The 27,110-nt window shown below is 39.5% G+C and overlaps 1 protein-coding gene across 2 annotated transcripts in view; it reads right to left on the minus strand.

Moving 5' to 3' along the window:
- Positions 1-27,110, minus strand: part of Wapl (WAPL cohesin release factor) — a 77,600-nt gene that overhangs the window by 15,895 nt on the left and 34,595 nt on the right. For both annotated transcript variants that reach the window (XM_005407895.1, XM_013506324.1), the window contains 7 exons: positions 10,062-10,157; positions 7,948-8,100; positions 7,538-7,674; positions 6,104-6,215; positions 4,306-4,533; positions 801-912; positions 350-447 (listed from right to left, as the gene is read on the minus strand). In XM_005407895.1, the coding sequence (XP_005407952.1) occupies positions 350-447; positions 801-912; positions 4,306-4,533; positions 6,104-6,215; positions 7,538-7,674; positions 7,948-8,100; positions 10,062-10,157 (936 nt within the window). The remainder of the gene's footprint in view (positions 1-349; positions 448-800; positions 913-4,305; positions 4,534-6,103; positions 6,216-7,537; positions 7,675-7,947; positions 8,101-10,061; positions 10,158-27,110) is intronic.

The following is a 27,110-nucleotide window of genomic DNA, read 5'->3' on the forward strand; positions in this document are numbered from 1 at the left end:
GGGTGGACTTGAGCTCACTTTGTAGCCCAGGCTGGTCTTGAACTCACAATGATCCTCCTGCCTCAGCCTCCCAAGTGCTGAGATTACACGCACGCGCCACCATGCCCGGCTCAAAATTTTAATTTGGATTAACAAAATCAGAATTATAGGGATCCACATATAAAATATGTGGTGGTCACACACAACACAATCACAGGTCAGACCAAGTGTGTGGGACTGGGAGTGTAGCTCAGTGGGAGAACACCTGCCGGTGCACAAAAGGCACTGGGTCCAAACCCAGTGCCAGGAAAAAAAGGAAAAAGGGAAAAAAGATCGAATAATTTCCCCCAAAACAGCTGTCCATACTTACACTTTCTAAAACTCGTAAACACCTCTCTGCTCCCCATAACGATGCTACCAGTTTTTCTTCATCCTCATCTCTACTTAAATGATCCACACATTCTTTGACTAGGTGAAAAGAAACAGACAGCAGTTACAGCTTCTTTACGCCTCAGGCTTCACTCTTAAGCAAACCTTAAAAGTCATCCACAGACACGCTATGACTGTGCTGGAATCCCTGGGACACAGTTTTTTCTATGTCTAATGCTGGGAGGTTGTGAAATGCATGGTACCATATTTCCATAAACTCCCAGTGTCACAGTATCAACAGCTTCTACTTCAAAAGTTAAGAGATGTGTAGGATACCACTAAAAAGAGAACTTCTCAAACTGAAAGATAATTTTTTTGCAGTATATAAACCAAGTATTTTCTTCATGCTATAAATACATAAAAATATTATATATATATAGCCATTTCCATACCTTTATCTACAATATGATCCAGACCACCCAAAAGCCGGAGTTCTTCTTTAAACCAGTCTCCTGCTCGTTTAGAAGTAAGGGACAGCAATGTCTCCATCGCTAAATGCCCAGTCTAAAAATCAGAAGCACACACACCATTTATGAACACTGATTCTTAGTGGTAATTCTGAAGCAATAATTTTAGAGATTGTTATTCTTTACAAAAATCCACTGCATGCTACTAACATGGTTTTAAAAAAAAAAACCAGTAAGTACTCCTGTAAGTGAAAATGAGCTAGTTTTTCTCAATAGTCTATGTGGAAGAAATGTTTTTTAACTATGTGGCTTATTTTCATAGAAAGAAACCATGTTACTTAAAGTAGTCTCTTTGTGAGCTGAATGTAATATACACCAGCACTGTTACTACTACAGTATGAGGGTCAAGTGTGGGGCTGTTGAATTGAAGTGCCCATTTTCAATGTACTGGGTCGATTCACCAGGAAAGATGAAACAGGTGAACACTCCTACGAGCAAAGCATGGGGGTCCCAGTTGCCCAGTGTGTTCAAGATCCAAGATTATCACTTTATACTGCCAAAGGGAACAAAATGGTCACCCACTGGTTTGTAGTCTTCTGACAATAGTAAATGTGAGCATTTTTCCTATTACTGTAGTTAACTATATTTCCACTTTGAGCTCCCTGTTCTTTATTTTCTGGCCAAGTTCCTGCTTTTCCTATCTACTCTAAACACAATTCCTTTTTTCACATAGGTACTGCAGAATGATCAGTCTTAAAATTTGTCCTACAGGGTTAGCAGCCTGGATACTCCTCAAGTGGCTACTGTGAAAAAGCACACTATAATTAACTACACTCTAGTATACTATTATTTACTAATGCTTTGGGGTCACCGCTAGAGGGAACACAAAAGGTAAGAGCCGTAGTTAAAGCCAGGTTAATGGTCTTTCTCATCTCACTACCTAACAGCATACAGATGCTTCCCAACAAACAGCAATCTGGTTCTTGATGTAATACAAGAACTTTTGCATAACAGAAGAAATGCTTTAATTAGCAAAGCCTGAAAAGACCTGGTTTTCTTTAGAAAGCTTCTGCCCTTCAAAAGATGCAAATTTACATCCTGGCCTATATTATATTTGGAACAGAATATAAATTAGATATTTAGAAATACAAACAACAGATTTTACCAGTGAAAATCTTAGTATTACAAATTTAGAAGAGGGATCTAGAATATTTTACTCATTTTTTAAAGTTGTTGTCCGAGGTGACAGGTAGAAAACTAGAATCCAATACTACAAACACAGATTTACAGTGTCCACATCTCATTCTAAATTTGAAAGAAAACTTTCACTTGATTTAGGCGTATGAGCTGAGTCACAGCAGTGCAGCGGATGCCCCCAAAGGCACCCTGGTTAGGAAGAAAGGACATAATAATTTAGTACAAATATAGCAAAAACCCCTTCAAATTTTTATGTTGAAAAGAAACTTTACTGTCTGTTTCTATTGGCATAAAAAGACTGGTATTTTAAGCAATCTTCAGTATTACTAGCTAACATTTAAAAAATAATCTATTAAGCATTTTATTTGAAATATATAACAAATATATCAGAATACTACTATGTGCCGGGCATGGTGGTGCACACTTGTAATCCCAGCACTGGGAAGAGGCTGAAGCAGGACTGCTGAGAGTTCAAGGCCAGCCTGGGCTATATAGTAAGTTCAAGGCCTGGCAAACTGCAAGACCCTGCCTTCTAAAACAACAACAAATAAACTACCACGCAACTGTGTTAGCTCTGTTATTTAAGTTGTATATGACAATACTATACTACTACTTGAAATTATCTTTCCTTGGCACACTAACAATATCAATATATTTCAAGGAAGATAAATTCATATAAAAATAAAATTCATATAGTTTTTTTCTTTGAACAAGACAACTCACGAAATATGTGCTGTACAATTTAAAAAAAGTTAATGAGAAAAGGAGACATCCTAAAACTGGCCCATGTGCTGTCTGTTTTGAACCACATGAGTAAATTATCTAGCACACTGCAGGGCAGTCTTTATACTGATATCTAGCATCCCAATAAATTCAATGTAAAAATGGAGCAAACTCACTGAAAAGTGTATCATTTTACTTAATAGTGAACATCTGCAGTAAACTTAAAATACTGACAGAAAAAGTACATTCAATTATGCAGCAAATAAAAATTATAGGCTTAAATTTATTCTCTTATAGCATTAAAAATTAGGGGATATAAAAATACTGAGTAGATTTAAAAAAAAAAAACACAGCAAATCTTAAGCTGGGTGTGGTGGCACATGTCTACAAGCCTAGCACTTGGGAGGTTGAAGTAGGAATATTACTTTAAGTTCGAGGCCAGCCTGGGCTATATAGTGAGTCCAAGGCCAGCCTGAACTACAGAATAAGACTCTGTTCTCTAAAAAAAATCCCAAAATTAAACAAACAAACCCCAACTAAAGGACAGTAGCCAGATAGCTTGGTAGTGTGGTAGGGTCAGTGATGTGCCATCAAAGCACAACAGCTATTCCTCCAACTCTCCTAAGTACAAAGTACTGAACATACGGCAGTTCTGCACCTTACCTTTGTAAAGTTAGCCTCCTGTCTTCCCACACACTCTCCTCCTTCCCCGAACCTTATTAACAACTCTATCTTAATTAAATAGAGTGAAAGCCCTCAGCGATATCTGGCTAGCACAAGGCATTCTATAAATTTTTGTGGCAAATGCTTCAGTCTTCAGTTATGCAGGCAAGAGAAAAATGTTTTATATTTGCAAATCAAGTTATATAACATTCAATCCTGTAGTTTTTAAAAACCACAAGCCAATTACCTCTTACTGGCCTAGTAGCCACTGGAATATTACTGATTCTACAAGTAAAAAATGCCTAACAAAAGTGGAATGAGAATGAAGCAAACCATAAACACGGGAACTGTGTTGCACATGAGGGTAGCTATTGGCCACGGCCCTGTTAATGAGGGCCAGAACTCAGGAAAGGCAGGTGGCGAGGAACCTTCAGTGCTGTTCAGATCCCTTGAAGTGAGTTAGTCAGTCACCCTACGATAATAGTCTGGGGGAAGCAAAGGCTTGCTTCCCCCAGACTATTTCTCTTGCAAATTTTCTGATCTTTTATTCCTGAAACCCACAGAGAATGTGAATTAAAACTAACAGCCTGAAGGTAGAGGGAAGGGAAGAAACCAAGAGGAAAGGTTTAGGCAAAATGCAAAGGTCATTTATAGCTCTTTACTGGCAACAAACCCACCAAAAACCAACCAAACAACCAAACTAACCCATAAACCCTCAATACAGATGAACCAAGTTTAGGGATTTCAAAAAGGGAATGGAATTATGCCTAAAGATAAACCTCAGCAAAATAGGCCAAGCTGTAAACCAAGTCTAGGAGGCTGATGGATTTGTTCCAAGTCACACAACTACCATGACTAGTCTTGAAACAAAGTCTCATGTTACAGTGGAAGGGAGGGCAGAACTCACTGTTATGTTTTCTAGATCAAGATGCTTATTGTGTACAGTTTCACAGAGTCTCCGGATTTTCTCTTTAATTTTGTTCATGTCCTTCTCATTCAGCAGCTTAGCTGATGAAGCATCCTGTTCCAGTTCCAGGAGTCGGATCATTAGATCTAGGCTAGCTCTGTCGAGATCCATATTCAAGCGGTCTCGACTCAGTATGTACATGAGGGCGGCTGTACACAGGGACAGGTTCTTAAGAGGACCGGGAAAAGAAAAAAAAAAAAAAAACCACACAAAAGGTTCCTGTAAGCAAGTTCTGACAACCTAAGGAAACAAGACTAGTGTTGATAACACTGGCATTTGTTTATAGGTTAAAATGTGTAAAACTCATGTTTCTGGCCATGTTGGAAACTTTGAAAATGCTTGATTCAGTGGCCTCTCTAAATGTTCTAGGGAAACACAACTATTAAATAAATAAAGCACTGTTTCTTAGAAATTTTCCTTTCTATCCACCTTCCCTACATAAACGTCCATAACTGGATAAATATAAGCCAAATTACGTATTTCTCATACTTTTATGCTAAGTGAAATTTATAGAACCATTATTGAAATATAGCTCACTTTTTATTTATGACAAAGATTCAAATTTTCAGCTCAAAGTCAGTAACATAAATGTTTCAAAATCTGTATCAAACACTTAGCACATTTTCCCCCTACAAAATACACATCTGTAACAGTATAAAAACCTAGGATAATGAAATAAATATATTTGGGGTAATTTCTTTAAAATAACCAAATCTGGTTACTCAATATTTTTCCATTAGCTATTAATAAAATATACTCTCAAAAATCACTGAGCTCAGGTTAATTAACACATTGTTTATAATAGGTATTGCAATCTACAAAAGCTGAAGGCGGTATTTTAGATTTAAGTCAAAACAAAACAACCTTCAGTATCCATGGGTTCAGATTCTACAATCACAAATTCATATATGCAACTATGTTTTAGTCAGCTATCACTACTTAACAAAGCCAACTAACTATACTTGCTTGGTTCTCATCTCTTCCTCCTCACTGCCAAAAGACTCAGTATTAGACCAATTCCATATGATCCACTCTGTATTTGTTTTTTTTTTGGTTTTTCTCCGGTACCGGGAACCGAACTCACGACCTTGCGCTTGCCAGGCAGGCACTTTGCCGCTGAGCTAAATCCCCAGCCCCGATCCACTCTGTATTTGGAACCTAGTTTCCCTGAATAAACATAATGAGGTCACCTCAAACTACCACTGTGATAATTGCTAATGCAAGGAAGACTACTTTTCCTAACTTCTGACAATGGTAAAGCTTTTATTATATATGCATTATTATTAACAGAAAACATCAAAGGCAATGTAAGTGAAGAATTTATTTCTATTCACAATGTGATCAATGTGACTACCTTCCAGTTTCAATACTGGCCAAAAAGTTTAAAGCCATTTAAAACTCTTTTTCTTTAAATCATTAATATCAAACAAGATTTCTTATAAATAGAAGGTATCATGCTTACAGAATTAAACATCCAGTATGGTATGTTAGCAATGGTAAAAAAAAAAAAAAAAAAAGCACAAATGGACAAAAAGAACCCTAAAAATCTCATCATGACAGAATCATCAAATGACTTATTAAGCAACACCTCTGGCATTAAGCTCTCTCTATACTAAGCAAATAAATGAAACCTATAATTTGGATGTATTCATATAAATATTCAGTGAGAGTATTTTGAGGTGGTCAAATAGACTAAAATTTTTCAATAATGCTTCTTGAACTCAGAAATGTAAAATACCTGGTGGTGCTGGGAATCATCCAAGGTTTTAAAGACCATTGCAACCATTCCATGTGCTCTCAGGTGCATTCGGAAACTGGGCATGGCACATTTAGTAGCCAAGCTAATAACACTAGAAAAAAAGTAAGACTGTGTTCAGGAAAGTGAAAGTAACTAGTACATTAGTATTTAGTTTGCATAATATCAAAACAAGCAAATGGTAAGGAGGGACAGCAGATCACAGTATAAAAACCATAAGCAGGGCTGTCCATGGTGGCGCACACCTGTAATGCCATACTCTGGGAGGCAGAAGGAGGAAGACCACCAAGTTTGAGCCCACTCTGAGCAACTTAGTGAGACTCTATTTCAAAATAAAAATTTAGAAAGGGCTGGGGATGTACCTCAGTGTGAAAGCCCTGGTTCAATTCCCACTATTACCAAAACCAAAACCATAAAATCCCAAGAAGCAGGGAGTCAGGCATGGTGGCACCCCTGTGGTATCCAAGGTACTATCCCAAATATTCCCAAAGGCTGAGGCAGCAGTTTGCCAAGTTGAAGGTCAGCCTGGGCAATTGAAAGCAAATGATAGACCACTTGCCTAGCATGTATGAGATCCTGGGTTCAATCCCTAGGACAAGAGTTGGAAGAATGGAGGGACACAGGACTTCTAATAGGGCAGAGTATACAGTTCAGTGGCAGAGCATTTGCCTACCATGTAAGAGACCCAAAGTTCAATCCCTACCCCCATTCCAAAAATCCTAAAAGCTATGAGCAAAATATAAAAAAATAGACTGATGCCCAGTATGTGATTGGTTATCCTCTATTTAGACAAATAAATGACTGTCTTCAGTGTATTCCTTACATTAGCACTATCATTAAAAGTCCCATCTGACTTTCACAATGCTTCTGGATGCATGAAACTATGATTATATTAGATTGGATATATTTCAACCGACTCATAAATCAACCAAATCAAGATAGTCAACCCACCACAGTATGCAAAAGATGACCCATACTTCAACATACTTACAACTAACCTAATTTATCATTTGACACATGAAATTCTGAGACAGGGTCTCGCTAAGCAGTTCAGGCTGGCCTTGAGCTCACTTTGTCGCCCAGGCTGGTCTTGAACTCGCAATGATCCTCCTGCTTCAGCCCCCTAAGTGCTGGGATTACAGGTGTACGACACCACGCCCAGCCCAAATTTAGATTCCCTGGCATACTATATTTTATTAATCATCTGCAAATTGAAGCCTGTACTATACTTGGAAAGGTTAGATCACTCAGCTTTCCCTCTATCACATGAAATGCAGTCCTTCACATTTTAGTATCACTGTTATATACTACAAAAATCAAAAAATTTGCTTTTTGGACAATTCTATATCTAGGTTAAAACAAACCCTTAATGATTCAGTATGTACATAATTATAAAATATCAATGTAAGACCTTACCTAAGGCAACGTGTGTTCAGAGGCTGAGTGCTCTTTAAGCCACTTAACAAGTACTCAATGTCATCAGTGAACTCTTGATTCTCACCAAATTCCACCACGTCATTGAAGTGCTTCACATGCTGAACAACAGTATACAACTGCCAAAAAAAGAATAAGGCCACTGCTTTGTAACTAAGATCTAGTACTTATAAATTTCAGGCTCATGGTACTTTACATAAAAGTACTGTATATACAATGCTTCACTAGATGGCAACAAAAATATTTTTAAAACACTGGCAGTGGTAAGACAAGATAAATTTGTCGTTCACAGCTATGGCTATCAGTGTACTGATTATCTTTTCATATTACAAGGCTATATATTGCATACAAAAATCTATCCACGTGCAGTAAAAGTGGTTATTGCTGCTTACTTCTTTGTCTTCTTTTCTGCATTTCAGTGCAGTAACTATATCTTGGTAGGGCTGAGTAGGTATTGTCACAGTTTTTATCACTTTGAGTGGTGGTGCAGGAGCCTTAAAAACTCCATCATCTTTTTGATTTGGTTCCTTTGAAGACAGCCTCACCTATTAATAAAGGTATTAAATTAGTTGTTCTAAATAAATATTTTAAAATAGTGACATCTTGTTTAACTGGCAAGTTTAGCCTTAAAAAAGTAAATAAAATTTAAAAGGGGGGAGGGGAATACAGCAGAGGTCTCTGAAAGATCCTAAGAGATACTTTAACTACATATACAAGGGGCTGGGGATTTAGCTCAGTGGCAAAGCGCCTGCCTGGCAAGAGCAAGGTCGTGAGTTCGGTTCCCGGTACCAGAGAAAAACCAAAAAAAAAAAAAAAAAAACTACATATACAAGTAGATATATATGTTTTACACACAAAAGAACCACTCAGAAATCCCTTGTCTTTTTAAACCTTGTATTCATGTACCACTGAGAGAATAAACAACCTTGTCTCTAGTACCACTGAAAGAATAAAGAACCACAATTGCATACATAAATAGCATTGGTAAGCAGCTAGGAATGGGACAGTAAAACAACAGACAAGAATGTGAAAAGCACAGAAAGCTGAAGTAGTTTAGTGTAGAAATAGTTATAACTAGAGCTGAGTGAGGTAGTGCACATCTGTTCTTCCAGCATTTGAGGGGCTGAGGCAGGAAGAGTGCTATGAGATCGAGGCCAGCCTGCGACACATAGTGAGTTCGAGGGCAGCCTCGATTACATAGCGAGACCCTGTCTCAAAAAACAAAAACTAAAAGAAATAGTTATAACAAGAACATGGTATACATCAGCTGTTATGACTCCTAAGTATATATAACAGTTTCATACTATCAGAGAGAGTTTATGGTGGTGCACACTTCTAATGCTAGCATTCTAGGCGGCAGAGTCAAGAAGATCTTAGGTATGAGCCCAGTGTGGGTGATCTAGGCAATTAAGAGAGACCCTTTCTCAAGATAAAAAAGGTAAAAAGCTCTGGGGATGTGGTTCAGTGTGAAGGTTCTAGGTTCCATCCCAGGCATGGGTGGGAAGGGGTTTAATACAATCCATTTAAGAGGCAACTCTATACTGTGTTTTACAAATCTCTCTATTTCTAGGCCCATCCATTGAAGAGGACTTACCTAGCATGCAAACAGCCTTGAGTTTAAAGCCCAGCACCATATAAAAGGGAGGGATGAGAGGAGAGAGAGCACTAACACCAAGTGTGGTGGCACATACTTGTAATCCTAGCACCTGGGAGGTTGAGGCAGGAGGCCTGAGAGTTAAGAGGCCACCCTGGGCTACAGAATTCAGAGTCAGCCTAAATTACATCTCAAAAGAGGGAGGAGTCATCTCTAATCCCTATTTTTTAGGTTGTTGTTATAAAGAACTCATTTCTCTGATAGCTCAAAATGACTGAGTCTTCACTGTTAACCTAGTAGTTCTATAACAATACTAATCTTCTAGGGGGCTAGGGATATAGCTCAGTGGCATAAGCGCCTGCCTGGCAAGCGCAAGGTTGTGAGTTCGATCCCCGGTACCACAAAAAAACAAAAACAAAAACAATCAAACAATACTAATCTTCTGGGGAAAAAGAACCTGGTAAGAGTTCTTTTAAAATGTGTTTTGGATTGAAAAATTACTACTGCAATGCAGGAAGAAATTCTCCTCTAAAAAGCAGCTTAAGCAATGAAAAGCACTTGGAGATCTGTGCAGAATTAATTTACAGTGTAGTCCCTAATGGTCAATATACACTTCAAATAAATACATTTGCCCTTTAAACATTACACTATAAGCTCTACGCAATATTTTGGTTTTAACAATATTTTAATTATATTACTTTTTAAAGGCTTTCATTTATAACCTAGTAGATACAAGTTCTGGTGTCCTGTCCACAATCCTCACTTTTCCAGTGAATTCAACAAAAGCTACCAAGTCCAAATCTACCGTTAACTAGAAAAGTTAAAGATTCTCAAATTATCCACAAGAACTGTAACTGGTTAACTAGTTTAACTTACTAAAAAGCACAAAACAAAGATGGCCAGCTCACTTACTGTGACATTCTGAGGTTTTACAACTGGTGGTCCAGGTAGTTCTTCTGATTCTGGATGGTTCCAATGTCTGGCATTATATACAGCTTTTGTAGGTGACTAGAGAAATGAAACATCACAAATAAGAACTTAAATGCATAAATGTACATCCTATACAGCAGATCAGCATTGTCTGCATCTATTCCCATCAAGCCCCATGCCTCTGGCAGACAGTCACTGTGGGATTTGACCACCAAATCAGCCCTCAGTGCTGTGTGCAACTATAACCAACCAAGGGAAGGAGGCATGTGAAAGTAAACCACCTGCCAGATTTGTACTTAGTCACTGATGTAACTCATTCAACATGTTCTTTGGCAAAATTGTATCGCTCATACTACTGATTGATGCTGCACAGTCTCCCATCAATTAGAGGTTTCACAATTTTATAAAGGTAAATATGGTACATATACCTTACAAGACATAGCAGGGCCTAAAAGAGTATCACGTAATAATATTCATAAATTCTACAGAAAGATGTAAATACATTCATACTAGATGGGATAAAGATGTAAATTGCCTCATATTAATTCAGGTTATCCTGCTGCCAAATCAATTTATTTAAACTTATGAAAAAATCAGTTTTAACACCCTGAATTTCATAACTGACGATAAATAACTGTGAATCTATAAAATCAAACCCATAGGATGAAATCTGTACAAAAGTACAGGAATAAAACTCTCACTTTAAAAGGAAACTGCATAAACAAAGACTGACAACACAAGAAGTTAACACTTCATCTTCTCCATCCCTACAAAATTGATGTTAAAAAGCCATCACTTTAAAAAAAAATGTTTTTTTTAAAGTGATGGCTGACTTCAAACTTGTGATAATCCTCTTGTATCAGCCTCCCCAGTGCTGGGATTACAGGGGTGTGTCACCACACTTGGCCATGTTCTTTAAATTTTAAAACACTCTCTGATCTGATCAGAGTTTATCAACGAAACTATAATCTTCATATTTTCACTACTATACACAAAAAATGAGAACAAGTGGGAAAACATTAAGAAAAATATAGCCTAAACCCTACATTCCCATAATCTGCATCAGAGCTACAGAGTGAGGCTTTGTTAGTAATCTAAACAATGCAAGGACTCACGCAACTCATCAGGCTTTCTGAGAAGCTGGACAGAGTGGGCTCCACATAGGTCTGCTGTCTGTTCTTTACTGGGCGCCTACTAGGTCCTTGGTTTGAGCACCTCTAACCCTTCAAGCACAGTGCAAACCAATGCCATAATTACAGGCTCTTGGTGAGAACAGGTATCTCAGGCTGGGAAAGTAGCTCAGTGACGACTGCTTGCTTGCCTAGCATGTGCAAGGCCCTGAGCCCAATTGCTAGCACAAAAAATGAAAGTTTTAATGCCCAACATTGTACTTCTTTTTAAAAGTATTAACTCCAAGTAATACACAATCATTTGGTTAATAAAAAAGGTAGCCTAGTTCCTCACATAACAAAATAGCAGAGAAGCTCAAAGTTATAAATTAAACCTCTGGAAGAGTGACCAAAGTGACTCTTAAAGTATTACATATTAGTGATAATTGCTATGTGATGCCATGTTGTGCCCACCCTCATGAAGGAGCTAGAACACTGGTCCCCCCAACATTCCAGGGTCTGGGGTCCACATGGGTAAGTGACAGGAAAACACTGATAATAGGTTGTTATTAGTATGAAAAGAACACACTGGGGCTCACTGTTCTGGTCATCTCAAAAGCCCCTGAAGCATAATAATATATAATGTAACTGAATAACATATTAAAAGGTGATACTGAATGAACTTTTTAGCTTGGCGTGGTGGCACACATCTGTAATCCCGGCACTGAAGAGGCTGAGGCAGGTGGATCACTGCAAGTTTGAGGCCAACCTCGGCTACATAGTGAGTTCAAGGCCAGCCTAAACCGCATAGCAAGAACTCAAGCAGTATCAAATTTGTGAGTTTTAAAGAAAAGCCTGTCCAACAAGGAATATGATTGGACTATTATTTTTCAAAAGCTTTTTATGTTTTACCATTTTAATGCTAATGAACAATCTAAAAGAAAGCAGATCCAATTACTACTTTTCCCTGACTTTTATTTTGAGGTCTCAAAAGGTTAGAGCCTCATAAGGGAGAAGGGAGCTGCTGAAGACACATCTCCCCCCAATATTAAATAGCACCTGGGTGTGCAACACCCACTGTGCACATGCATGGAAGGAGACTGGGGAAGAGGGGGAAGAGGGGGAAAGGGGGAAACAGGAAAGAACACTGACTGAGCTCTTTACCTCATTCTAAAATGACACAAAAATTCCTCATACTCCTAAACAAAATGTGTATGTGAAGCACACAACACGACCTGTCACAAGCTAATCTCTCTTAATTAAGTCATAACCATATACAGTATTGGTAAAAACACCACACAGCAAATGACTTTCTGCAAAAAATCAAAACTACCCATACTGTTTAGAATCAACCTAAGCTCTAACTGGGTCATTCTGACTGAACCACCAGGCTTGCTTTAATCCTGTTAACTTTATTCTGGTTTAAAAAGTTGATACACAGCATATTCCAGATTTCTTAACTTTTCTTTGTTAAAAAATTTGTGGATTCTTTTGTGCTCCAAGCTGAGAAGAATGTTTAGAACAAAGTTAAGTAGGAAGCTCCTGTAAACATTGTAACACTAAAGATTTGGAACCATTTTAGCATATTCGGTATTAGCTGCAGTACTGATCAGAGGGACTGATGAGACCTTCACACTCAGCTATGTCCCTAACCCTTTTGCTATTTTTAATTTTAAGACAGGGTCTTGCCAAGTTGCTCAGGATAGGCTCAAACTTTCACTCTTCTGCCTCAGTCCCCAGAGTGCTGGGATTACAGGAATGCACAACCATGTCTTGCAAGCAGTAGTAATCCTAAATCTCCTATATTCTCTCCTATTCAGTTCTTTAAGAGCATGACAAGATGGATTTCAAATGTAACATTCCATTACTGTGAAAGAAAAATGAGCCAATGACAGACCTATGGGGCATTTATCCATGGGAGACAATCTACCTCCTATGAGAACAACGGGCAAAACTGGTTTTTACAATCACAGTGTCAAGACTGTGATTAGCAGACTGGTTCAGTGAATTACAATTATGAACTAGAAAAAAGAAGAGTTCCTTCCTGAAAAGCTAAGACGAATGACAAGATTATGCTATTCTCCACTGAGTTGGGTTTTTTTTTGGTTTTTTTTGAGCTGGCTCTTAAAAATGGGGAAAAAAATGTATAACTGTTTTTTGGTATAACTTTTTAAATCATATGAATTTTCTTTAACAGGATCACATTTATGAGTTTTAAAGAATAACACGTACTAAGTGAGAACAAAAATAGTAAGCTACTCAGAATTCAACCAGCCTTATGCACATGAAGATTTCATGCACTCAGAATGCACTGTCTGCTGCCAGTGATCCAAGCAGGGCACACTATCTGTTGATTTTTTTTTTTTTTTTTTGTCTTTTTGAGACAGTGTCTCACTATGCAGTTCAGGCCGGCCTTGAGCTCACTTTGTAGCCCAGGCTGGTCTCAAACTTGCAAGGATCCTCCTGCCTCAGCCTCCCGAGTGCTGGGATTATAGGAGTGCACCACCACGCCTGGCCTTAGGGCATACTATCTATTGAGATGGACTCTAGGGAGGAGCGTGCTGCTGAACATAGGGGTACCTGCACACAGTGCCCAGTGCAACACAGCAGGCAAGCATGTAAATCTGGATTGATCTTTTCCTTTGGAAACATCTTGAAGGACTTTTATAAAAGATGGGTGGTAAAAGCAGAACAAGCTACAATACAGGAAGTTTTATAAAGATTATACAGTATCTTTTAACTCTTCAAAATTTCCTTTGAAGGATAATCATATCTCAAATCGCTCCAAACTAAAAAAGAAAAAAAAAAAAAATGCATGAAGAGTATTAGATTACTAGAAAACTTTATGGGACCCTGTCTCAAAATAACAAAAAGAACTGGGATGAAGCTCAGTATGAGGCCCTAGGTTCCATGCCCAGTACTACAAAGGAGGGTGCGACATTATATACTTGAAATCTGCTAAGGAGAGATCCTATTTTCAAACCACAGATATACTCACACATAATAAAAGGGGACTGTGTGAAGTGACGGCTATGCGACACAACTTGATGCTAGTAACTGGTAAACAACATGTTCATATCAACTCTTATGAATTTTGTGTAAATAAAACTTTTATCTATTATACCTCAATAAAGCCCGGGGGGGGGGGGAACAGGATTGAGTTCATACTGACGAGAAAATAAAAAGTGTAGGCTCACGCTTACAACAGAACTCCAAGGGACTGGTGAGCAGAGAAGTGCAAGCGTAGGAGCGTTACCATTTTACAGCCAAGGCAGCAAGCCATACAGGAGAAAAAAAAAAGCATTGTGCACACACCAAATCTAAGCACACGTTCTACTGAAGAACAAAGCATGGGAACAGTCTTAAAGAGTCTCTCACAGACTGCTTTTGAGATGCAAAGAAGAAAAACCTGATTACACAGTGGAGAATGGGTAACGCCTGACACCCCAACTGCAGTGCGTTGGAAAGGACCCATCATCACCTATGCAACACCAGCGCGCAACAGTCTGCACCCAGTCTCGGTAAACTATCAGAAACACCCGAGCAAGAGCCCTTCTGGAAGAGGAAGAAGGATGTATCAACTGAAACAGATGAGAAGCTGTGGAAATGCTCTGGGTAAAAGGATTTTAATCTGGAAAAGAATGAACTTCATCTCATTCTATTCTGTTTAAAAACTGTTTTCTGATTTATTTTCAGCCTGGTTCTACTAAGTTTATTTCTATAAACCTTCTCAAATATTTTTATATGAGATAGTATAAAAATAAACATAAATGAATATAACCATATTTCTATGTGGTAAGTAACTTCAGATCAAGTCAATTCAAAAGTAAGGTTAAAAGAAAAACAAACCAATGAAAATGGCTCACTTTGTGCTATAGGTAATCATCATATACTTATGTCCTTGTGAAAAACTGTATTTCTAGACTACACAGTGATTATCTTGTCAAGTCAAAGTTCTAGGACACAAAGTACAGTAATTATCTTGACAACACACACAGGAACCTTAGCGTTCTGTTTCTGGCCAAGATGGAGTAACAGGAACCACCTGACACTAACAATAGCAGGCAAAAACTATGACGTAGTTTTCACACCCAGAACAGCAGGTGGCACCGCACAATCACAGGTAAGAAAGGAAAAGAACGGAGGCAGGTCCTGTTCACTTCCAAGTAATGACATGGGGAAGGAGAACTCAAAGAACAAGAGTAGTCTCTCATTTGCGGAGATGGAGCTGAGGCTGGAGACATGGTGCCATTCTTCAGAGTCTGTGAGGACCCTAGCAAAGGAGAGGGATAACTCTGGAGAAATACAGAGGGTTCCCCCAGTATGTGGCCCAGTATTCACATCCCAATGTGTGAGGAAACAACTGAGGCCAGGGAGAGGACTCTCCCAAAGGAGAGGAAATTGTTCCCAAAATGTTGTTTTCCCAAGTTGGAAAAAGTTCATGCTCCCAGGAGTCACAGTAAAAATCTCATAATTCAAGAGAATCTCATAAAACATCCAAAGAGGTGTGAGGACAATTAGCCCAACACAAGACACTGCTCTGCCACAATTTAAAAGCCTTGAAAAGGGGCTGAGGACTTTGCTCAGCGGACAGCGCCTGCCTGGCAAGTGCAAGGTCATGAGTTCAATTCCTGGTTCTGGAAAAAAAAACAAAAAAACATACAAAAAACAAAACAACAACAACAAAAAAGCCTTGAAAAGATCAAGTGTAACTTAGCCACAATCTCAGAACAAGTCAAAACTTACAGGAAACTACCCAACATTCAACAAAGTAAATTCTAGAATCCAATCAAAAGTTAGTAGGCGTGCACCAAGAAAGTAGGAAATTATGACCCACAACAAAGAGAAAAACCTATCTACAGGAACTGACCCAGAAGTAATAGGTGACACAATTAGTAAATAAAATATTAAATAATATTGTTACCATTTTCCACATAGTCAAGAAGGTAAACAGTATGTAATGCAGACATGAAAAATATAAAACAGGACCAAACTAATTTTAGAGGTGAAACTGTACCAGATGCATGAGATTAGAAAATACAGGGAGAACCGAACAGGTACAGCAACAGAAACCACTAGAAGCAGGGCATGGTGGCACATGTATGTAATTCTCACTACATGGGAGGCTAAAGCAGGAGGACTGCCAAGTATGACATCAGCCTGGGCAATTGAGCAAGACCCTGTCTCAAGAAAAAAAAAAGGCCAGAAAATTAGTTCAGTGGTAGAGAGCCTGCCTAGTATACATGAGGTCTTGGGTTCAATCCCCAGCAATACAAAAACAAACAAACAAAAATTACCCAAAATGAAATGCAAAGAGGAAAAAAGACAGGCAGGGTATCAGCATGCACTGGGACAAGTGCAGCTGGCCGGACAAATCTCTAAGTGAATTTGTTATGGCATCCATAGCTAGGGGTATCTTTACATCCCACCCCAGTGAAGGTCCTCATACCCTGGTACTGAGCAAACTCTGCCCTGACATATATCAGACCAGAATGACAGATAAAGCCAGCTGTAAAGTTACCAGGAATCAATTCTACTCCCAAGGACGTACTACAACTACAAAATGCCATACTTTGCAATATAACAACCATTGGTGAATTCCTACCATCTTGTCTAGTGACACTCTGTATTGTTTCCAATTTTTTGTTTTGTTTGTTATGTTGTTTTTTACTCTCTTTAATGGTTTGATCAATCTTGCATTCTTACATCTGGTAATCTGAGCAACTTGTTGAAGATAACAATACGTAATGTAACAACCACTGTTAGTTCCTATCATTTTGTTCTGAAACCCTGTATCATTTTTATTGTTTTTGCTTTGTTTTGTTTGTGTCCATGATGCTGGTATTTTGCTATTGTTCTTTTTTATTATTCTCTTTAAAATAAAAAGAAATGCCACACTTTTTAAAAGCCCTGTGTCCCTGCCCCCCAACTCACTCCCCCTGTTTTTGTGGTAGTTGTGACTGAACTCTGTTGCATGCTAGGCAAGTGTTGTACTGCTGAGCTACATCCCCATGCCAACTGCTGCTCTCTTAGTGACTTTAGAGGTTCAATCAAATCTGACTATCAGGAACTGGAACTGCAGGCATGTTCCTTCAGTTCCAGTCGGCTGCCCAGATAGTCTCATGAAACCTTATGACCTAGCCACTGCCCATACAAATGCTGGGCCCAGTAGGAACCTAGGAGCAAACAGCTCCCATAGGAACTGACGACCCTCATGATGTCCGGTTAGACAACTTTCTCAAGTGGATAGGGGCTAAGATCTCCCAGGAGACACAGTGAAGGTCCTCACACCCTGCCACGAACCAAAGTGGACACCCAGAGTATCCTCTGCCTGGCCATACTGAAGGACAAGTAGCCTGACCTGTGCAATGTGAAACCATCCTGCTCTCCATCCAAAGCCTGGAAGAAGAACCCAATACTGACAGCTCTTTAACACACATACCGCCCAGCTCTAGAAAAACCTCATAGCTTTTGAAAAGCATTTGCAAGAAATGTACCCAACGCTGGTTTCCAGCCAAGAGCACTGACAAAGGCTGTCAAGCCTCTCCTTATGTCTTTTTACTTTCTCCTTAAAGAGTTTGTCATTTCCTTGACTTCTGTATAGGACTCTATCTCTGCTGCAGTGTTATTTTTGCTTTGTTTATGTTTTATAAACTAAGTCTCTGGTTGAGCTGTTATTTAATAAATACATTTGGTTGAAAAAAGAAAAGAAAACCTGCTGTTTGAAATTGTATCAGTAAGAATACAACATCCTACACTAGTCTGGAGGACTTAAGTTTGAACAAAAGAGACTTGATTTTTTTTTTTGTCTTTTTGAGACAGGTCTTGCTATACAGTTCAGGCTGACCTTGAGCTCACTTTGTAGCCCAGGCTGGCCTCGAACTCGCAACGATCCTCCTGCCTCAGCCTCCCAAGTGCTGGGATTACAGGTGTGCATCAGCACGCCAGGTGAGACTTAATTTAAAACCCAGGCCTGAAGCTTCAGATTTCAGATTTTTACACAGAATAATTATACAATTACACTAATTTCATAGTTTCTAAAACACAAGACTCATGGCCCACTCTGTAGCGCAGGCCTGGTGCACAGCACTGTTTGGCTCTGTACCTGTCACTGTAATGCACATTCCATCTAAACTCCAAGTTCCCCCAAAATTTTGCTTTGGTGGGAAATCCCATGGTCCCTCTAGTGTACAGTATCTTTTGGAATCAGAGACAGGAAAAATATTTGAAGAAATGCTACCTAAAATTCTTTCAAATTTGATAGGCTATTAATTTTCAAATATCAAAAAATATTTATACAAGGACTCTGGTGAAAGATACTTCAAGCTCCTAAGATATCAACATTTATGAATTCCTTCTCTATGTCTCAAACATTGGGAACTGAAAGGATGACAAAACTATGGTCACCATCCTCAGAAACTCATTATTATTATTATTATATAGTTATTATATTTATATATTATTACACAGTTATTATCCAAAGGACTTGGAATGGGAAGTGTCCTCAGATTTTGGACTTATGAATATCTACATATTCACAATGAGATATGATTAAAAGTGTACTTCATTTATGTTTCTCAAACATACACTCAGCCCCAAAGATAATTTCAGGTAATAATTTTGGGCATGCAAGAGTCTGATGGTATAGAATTTTCCACTTGTGACACCAAGGCAGTGTACAAGTTTTAGATTTTAGAGCCTTTCAGATTGTAAGGCAGGGAGGCCCAAGCTGTATTTTCTGTCAACTAATGGTCTCATTAGCCTGAAGTCATCAGAATACCAAGAAAATAAAGTCCTGTTTTCCAGAAGTCTATACCCTCAGATCGTCTCTAAATGAACTATATTACAAAAAAGAAAAACAAATGAAATTCCAAACGATAAAAACCCCAGCACATTGTGTGTGTGTGTGTGTGTGTGTGCGCGCGCTCATACATCAGGTCTCCCAATTAATTATAGTTTCATTTTCTCATTTCAAGTCTCATTTTCTGAAAAGTAACTTATAGTAAATTTTTTGAACTTCCAAACTTTAAAGGCACCCAAACTAAAGAAAATTAAGAGATTAATAGTACCTTCTCTTCTTAGAATCCTTCCAGAAAAAAATATTAAAGGAAAAAAATCCACAAAAATTCGATCATATAAAGTAGTTTATATTTTCCTAAATCTTTTTCATTTTATTACTTATACAGACCAATACAGACCAATGTTTTAAATTTCTGGTTTGACATTTAAGTTACATATTTTTATAAAAGACTTGTTTGTTTCCATTACTGGAGATCAAACCTAGGATGCTTTACTACTGAGTTATATCCACAGCCCTTTTCTTTTTTATTTTAAGATAGGGTATTGCTAAGTTGCCTGGCCTGGCCTCAAACTTGTGATCCTCCGGCATCAGCCTCTTCAGTATCTGGGATTACAGCGATGCATCACCACACCTGACTACAAGATGTTTCTGATCTGGATACAATACACTAAGAAATACTAAAACCATCCAAAATTCCACTGGGAAAAATTCACTTACTTCACCAGACAGCAGCTTCCTTTATTTCTACAGTGCCGGGAACTAAATTCGGGCACTCTACCAATGAGCTTCCCATCCCCAACTCTTCTTATTTTTTGAGACAGGGTCTCACTAAATTGCCGCAGCTGTCCTTGAACTAGAAATCCTCCTGACCAGACAACCTTTGAATGACAACTCTTTATTTCTTTCTGAAAGCCCAATTAGCTAGCATAGTGAACAGCCAAATACAACTGATTTTCCCACAGACAAGCTCAGCCAGAACCCACTCAGCTTCAACAGTTCTTTGCACTGTGGACTAAGGTGCTGTGCACGCTCTCCAGTGGCTTCTACCTCTGGGCTCAGGTCAGTGTCCCTCACCATTAATCAATGGCTACAGTCTCTCTTTTATTCAGGATTCACATCCATTAACATTTTGGCTTTCTAGTCCTCAGAAATACGGTGGATCTCACAATACCATCTTGGTGACCAGATCCCAAGAGAGCAGGTGAATCACCAACACAGAACAATGGCAGCACTGCGAAAGTTCATGTAACAGAAAAACAAGCTGTTTCATGAGAGTGGGTTCTAACTGCAAAAGAAAACTCTGTGTGGAAGGAACATTTGTGCTTGGTGAGACGTGGGAGTTTTTGTCCTTTAAGTCTCTTCAGTTATAACATTCAGTTAAACTGACAACCTAAATTCTAGTTCTAGTATGAAACAAAAATGCTTATAAAACTACAGTTATACTCAATTTTTAAACTGGAACTTTTGCCAGGGATATAGCTCAGTGGCACAGTGCCTGCCTGGCAAACACAAGGTCCCGAGTTCGACTCTCGATACCAAACAAACAAACTGGAACTTTCTGTTAATACCAGGTTCCAGAAGCTTACTATTCAGAGTCATATTGATGACAGAAGGAAGAAAAAATTGAAGTCCACAATGTTCCTTAGAGTGAGACAAAAGATACAGCCAGATGGGCCCAGCATTAAACTACAGGGAAATGATAAATGTAAAAGTATAAATATTTGAAAATGGGAACTGAGATTGACCTTATGTTAGTTTCCGAAATGACCCAGCAGCTATCTAAACTAAGAAACAGGAGTTGGCCAACATCCCAGAAAACATCCCAGAAACAGGAGTTGGCCAACACAACCTCCGAGCACTGTAGGCTGGGCTGATCATACGAACAACACCTCAGCACTAGGCAAAGCAAGGCCAAGCCCAGTGCAAGGCAGACATCAAATCATGAGCAGGGGCAGCAGGAGAAATGGCCTAAGTACAGCCCCACACACATGACAGCTGCAAATAATGGGGTGGGGGAAAACAGTAGCCAGCAGAAATAGGCCACTTCCTGAACAAAGACTTACAACTGCCAAATGACCACCAAAACCGTACCCAGACTCAGGTAAGTTCTGACCCAATCCCCTCATCTCATCTTTTCCTCCCTACTAGCAAGGCCAGCTTCTCAGCTTTTTCTTTTTGAGAGACAGGGTCTCACTGTGTAGTTTAGGCTGCCCTTGAATTCACTACGTAGCTGAGGCTAGCCTCAAATTCATAGCGATCCTCCTGTCTCAGCCTCCTAAGTGGTGGGGATTACAGACATGGGCTACCATACCTGGCTCTTGGTCATTATTTCAACAACGCTCTTAAGTAGTTTTCTCTACTCTCCTAATCTTTCTGTTGGATGTGTTCTCCCACCCAGCTGCAATCCTTGTACAATCATCCTCTACATTCCTGGTGAGGTGGAAAAATTCTAACAGATGACATGGGTAAGAAGTTACGCTCTAACATCCGAAGGTGAGGGCTGGCAATATAGCTCAGCAGCACAAGCGCCTGCCCTGCAAGCAGCAACATCCTGAGTTCAATCCCTGGTACCCAAACAAACAAACAAACAAAAACATTCCAAGGTGGGAGAAGAAAGCAGAATTTCTGAATAAGTCATTAAGGTGAGGAGATCACCTGTGTGGTCAAGAGACTGGCTACAGCAGGGTGTGGTGGTCCAAGCCTGTAATCTCAGTATCCTGGAAGGCTGAGGCAGGAGGATTGTAAATTCAAGTACAGCCTTTGTACCTTAGAGAGACTGTGCCAAAATAAAAAATGGCTGAATGACACAGCTCATTGTGAAGGCCCCGGGCTTACCCCCCACCCTGGAGAGAGAGAGAGAGAGAGAGAGGAGGGAGGGCAGAAAGAAAGGGGGGGGAGGCAGGGAGGGAAAGAGAGGAAAGAAAAAGCAGAGGGAGGGGAAATTAATTATTTGCACAAAAAATGAGCAAATAAGTAAACATGTTCAGGATAATGACAACCAGATTTCTTACTGGTGGCAGAGACAAGATAGAGAACAGAAGAAGGCTAGAATGAAGCATGGTACTGGACCAGAACTGGACATATCAGTGTGAATTCAGAGCTCTAGATATACAGAGAATGACTAAGAAATAGGTGTATGGCAAATATATGCATATTTCTACATGTTTTCAATCTCTGTCTACTCAGAGGGCTTAGAAGCAATGGCACTTCCAATGAAGTAATCCTATCTAGGTACAAGTTCTTCATTGCTAAAGACTATCCTCTAGGGGCTGGGGATTTAGCTCAGCAGCACAGCACTTGCCTAGCAAGCTCAAGGTTGTGAGTTTGATTCCTGGTACCAAAAAAACAAAAACAAACAAACAAAAAAGACTATCCTCTAAAAGGAAACAGGAACCCTGGAAAAAGTGAGTTCCAGAGCTGGGAAAGTACAGGCTGTACCTGGAACACCTCAGGGTGTCAGTGAGGAAATGCAGAACGCTGATCTATGTCAAATGCCAGGCTGAAGGGACAGTCTGACTAAATCTAAAAAGATCTCAGTTTCAAAATAACAACAGAACCATCACTTAAGTGATATAGCTAGGAATTTCCACACGGCCACCATCATAGCAAACACCAACTGAGAATCAACAGTGAAGCAGGTGGTGGAAGCCTGACAAGCACAGTGGGGAACCTGCTTCAGACCTGGCCTCACTCAACCCCCCAGTCAGCACCAGCAGGACAGGCACGGAGTGACACTGAGCTCTACCTGATTGGAGGCAGCGGGAACCAGCAACTCCATGTGGTATTTCCACCAAAAACATGTCACCTGAATCTAATCATGAGGAAACACCAGAAAAACACAAGTTGAAAGACAGTCTACAAAACAGTCAATCTTACTAAATCTTCCAAGATGTCAACACCATGAAAAGAGGAGGAAAACACAGATACTGCAGTGGTCAGAAGGAGTCTTGTGGTTCTGAATTGGATCAGGATGAGCTCTGCATTTAGTTGTCTATCTATTTGCTATAAAGGACACTATCAGCACAAGAGGTGAAATTTAAATGGAACCTGCAGGCTAGACTACGTTACTACAAGAGTGTTAACTTCCTGGTTTTCATGGGTATTCTGTGGCAATATAGGAGAAAGCTCTTGTTTTTAAAAAGTACAAATTAAGAAAGGTTTGCTAGGTATGGTGGCACATGCCTGTAATCCCAGTACTTCCGAGGCTGAGGCAGAAGGATCATTGCAAGTTGGAGGCCAGCCTGGGCTAAAAAGTGAGCTGGAGACCAGCTTGAACTGCGTAGTGAGACCCTATCTCAAAAGACAACTAAGAAAGGTTTAATGGACACCATGTGTGAATTTACTCACTTCATACACACTCACACACAAACTGCTGGGGGAGTCCATTTCATCACCAAGGGACAGCAACATTTTGGGTTATGAAAACAGGGAACAAAGGGAGGATTTCTGGCATCTCGTGGCCAGAGATGCTACTGAGTATCTTCCAGTGTCCAAGACCATCCTCCAAAACCAAGAATTATTCAGTACAAATGTCAATCATGTTTCAGCTGAGAAGTCCTGACAGGAACGGGAAACCCTTGCCAATACAAGCCACAAACCGACTCTCCACACTTGAAAATGGGCTCCCCGGTGCCTCCAATCTGATTAGAGACCCAATTCCAGAAAACCGGGACGCTCCCACAGGTCATCAGTCACAGAAAGATATTTTTACTGTACCAGGGACTGGGCTGACTGCTGAGAATTTTCCTTTATGTGCCCATCCAGCCCACCTCTGTTCTGTGGGGATGTGGAGAACATCAACATAAAAATTCCCTGGCAAATTGAGCTTTGTGTAAACCCTCATTTCCCATATATAAAACAAACCTGAAACACTTACACTGAAGCCTCTTCAGGGAATAAAATGTTAGGACTCTTGTGTTAAGACAGGGCTTTATGGATACTACATTTTTCAAATGAATTCCATCCCACTGCTTAGTTTTAAAGACTAGCAAGGATTTTCTCAGTTTTTCTTTGACACTATCACATTTCATCTACCAACAGGGAAGAGGTCTGTTGCCGACCTGATTTACTTTAGGACAGATAAGATTCCCGCAAAATCAGGTCAGGCAGATGTATACTGCTTCCTTCTAAGCTGGGTTAGTAGCAAAGACATTGCTCCAATACTAAGTTTAAAACTAAAAAACTGAGTACAGATTGGGCATGGTGGCAGATGCCGGTAATCCCAGCACTCTGGGAGGCTGAGGAAGGAGGATCACAAGTTTGAGCACAACATAGGCAAAATTTGAAAAGGGGTGGGGGGCGCTGTGGATTAGTTTAGTTAGAAGGCACTAGGTTCAATCTCCAGTATAGCAAAAACACAGGACTGGCATGTAGTTCAGTGGCAGAGTGCTTGCCCAGCATGTCCAAGGCCCTAGGCTCGTTCTTCAGCACTACAAAACATGAAAACAAAAACCAGAAACAACTGAACACAAACAGGTATAAATGACCTCAACTGAATACTGAATTAACATAAGCACATAAAATAATTATTTCAAGAAATCCTAGCTGGGCGTGGTGGTGCACTCAGGAGGCTGAGGCGGGAGGACTGTTGCGAGTTTGAGACCAGCCTAGGATACAAAGTGAGCTCAAAGTCAGCCTGAACTGCACATGGACACCCTGTCTCAAAAAAAGAAATCCTGAGGTAGGCGTACCGGTATATGCCTGTGACCCCACCAGTCAGGAGGCTGAGACATGGCGTACCGGTATATGCCTGTGACCCCACCAGTCAGGAGGCTGAGACATGAGGGTCAGTATAAATTCAAGGCCAGTCAGGGCTACACAGTGAGATTCACCCACCCCTCAATTCCTGAACACATTACTGTATCTAGCCACCCAGAAATATAATCCAAAAACAACAACAAAATTGCAAAGAAATCTTCACTCACTATATTTGTTCACGGTAATACTGGATTATAATTTGGATGCTTATGTATGCTACAAGATAGAAAGAACAAGTAAGGTAAATAAAAATTATACTGTGTTAAATTTAAAATGGAACCATCAGTAGGAACTTTTGGCTTATTTTTTTAAGTATTTCATAGCTCTGATGAATAAGCCTAGAGGTGATGAACAGTTTCAGCATTCAGTCTTGGTTTCTAGGTGCTGCTGTCCACAAAAAACTAACAGCCCTGAGAGAAGTGGGCAGTCCGTGACGGAAATAGGTCAAGCACAAGAGGTGCCTAAGTTGTCTCACTGGAAAGCAGCAAGGCAAGTACTCAAAGATGGTTGTCACCAAAGGATCGAACAGACAGGTACTCACAGGTCAAACTGAACACAACTTCAGCATTTAAAAAAAGCCAAAAGACTGTATTTGATACATAAAAATTATTTTTACTGCCCATATTGGGGCAGTGAATGTTTTGATACACACTATCACAGTATGTCTACAGACAGGCAAATTAATGCATCCATCCCTTCCACAGTTACCTTTTCTATGTGTGGCAAGAGCACCTAAAATCTATTCTTAACAAATTTTCAATACATATTAAAATAATATTAACTATACTCCTCCACCTGCTGTAATTAGACCCATAGAGTTATTAATCCTACATAACTGGACCTCTTTACCAACATCTGTCCATTCCTTCCCCTAGCAAGCCCTGGTAACCACTGATGTTTCTATGTATTTGACTTCTTTACAGAGTTGACATACAAGAGAGACCATTCAGTAATATTCTTTGTTCTGGGTGACTTCACTTAGCATAATGTCAGTAAGCAAAAACATTACGCACAAGTACAAATTATTGACTTGTACTTGTACCTCCATGGTGGGGGGGGGTGTCTTCACACAACTCCAGGTACTAAATGGAGAGGAAAAAACAATTTAAAAATTCACCATTTGTTACCATTCAGTGTAACAAATGATATAAGCAAAGCTCAATATCAATACTGAAAGAATAGATAGGACAATAATGGGAAACAAGATATTCATATACTGTCAGAAGAGCACTCCAAGATTTGTTTACTAATTAGAAAAGGAAATTATCATGAAGAACATGCAGATCACAACCTTAAACTGATGGTCAAACAATATTAAGAGTGGGAAAACAGGGGTTACATAACTTCTAATGTAATCACCAAAAAAGTACCTGTGCCCAAAACGTTGAAACTGAAACTAATCCAGCTTCTAGACTTCAACTTTCAGGGTCCTGTGGTGCTAGACTACTTTATTTTTGTAGTGGTGAGAGTGGAACCCAGGGCCTTGCACACAGTGGGCAAATGCTCTCCCACTGAGCTACATCCTGAGCCCTGATGGCACTTCATAACACTATAGAAAAACAAGTTTCCTAACACCAAGAAGTAAATGATGTATGAAATGGTGATGGTTACACCATCAGATAAATTCTGAGTGTGAAAATCCTGTAAGAAAAAAAAAAAAAGACAAATATTCTGTCTTTGAAATAAAGACAAATATTCTGGCTTTGAAAAACAATCACTGTCATGGGGAGGTTTTTGTTTTTGATGTGGCACTGGAGATTGAACCCAGGATCTTTACACTGAGCTATATCCGCTGCCTTTTTTTCATTTTTTGAGAGGTGGTTTTGCTGCTCTATGTGGACTTGAACTTTTGATTCTCCTACCTTACTCAGCCTTATTAGGATACGTCGCCTTACCTGGCAGGATTTTTTTTTTTTTTTTTAAATGAGAGTACTGTCTGAGGCTAAAGGATTTAGGACAACTAAATGATTCTAGTTTGGAATAAAACACACTAAAAGGCATTTGGAAGACAGTTGAGGAAAATAATATGAACTAGGCATAAGATCATCAAAAGAATTGCTATTAATTTCCTTTTAAGTGCCATAACCACAAAACCAGAGTTAGGTATGAGACTGTCTTTTCCCTTAAGAAATGTACTCCATCTATTACTTTCAAATAAGATAGCATACATACCTAATATATATATAGTAAGTACCTATTAAACGGAGAGCCAGGTGTGGTGGCACACACCTGTAATCCCAGCACTAAGGAGGCTGAGGCAGGAGGATCGCTGCGAGTTCAAGAGCAGCCTCGGCTACAAAGTGAGCTCTGGGCCAGCCTGAACTACACAGGGAGACCTGTCTCAAAAGACAAACAAATAAATAA

The sequence above is a fragment of the Chinchilla lanigera genome, unplaced genomic scaffold (genome assembly GCF_000276665.1).
Source record: "Chinchilla lanigera isolate Chin_1 unplaced genomic scaffold, ChiLan1.0 scaffold00109, whole genome shotgun sequence".
Taxonomy (NCBI): Eukaryota; Metazoa; Chordata; class Mammalia; order Rodentia; family Chinchillidae; genus Chinchilla; species Chinchilla lanigera.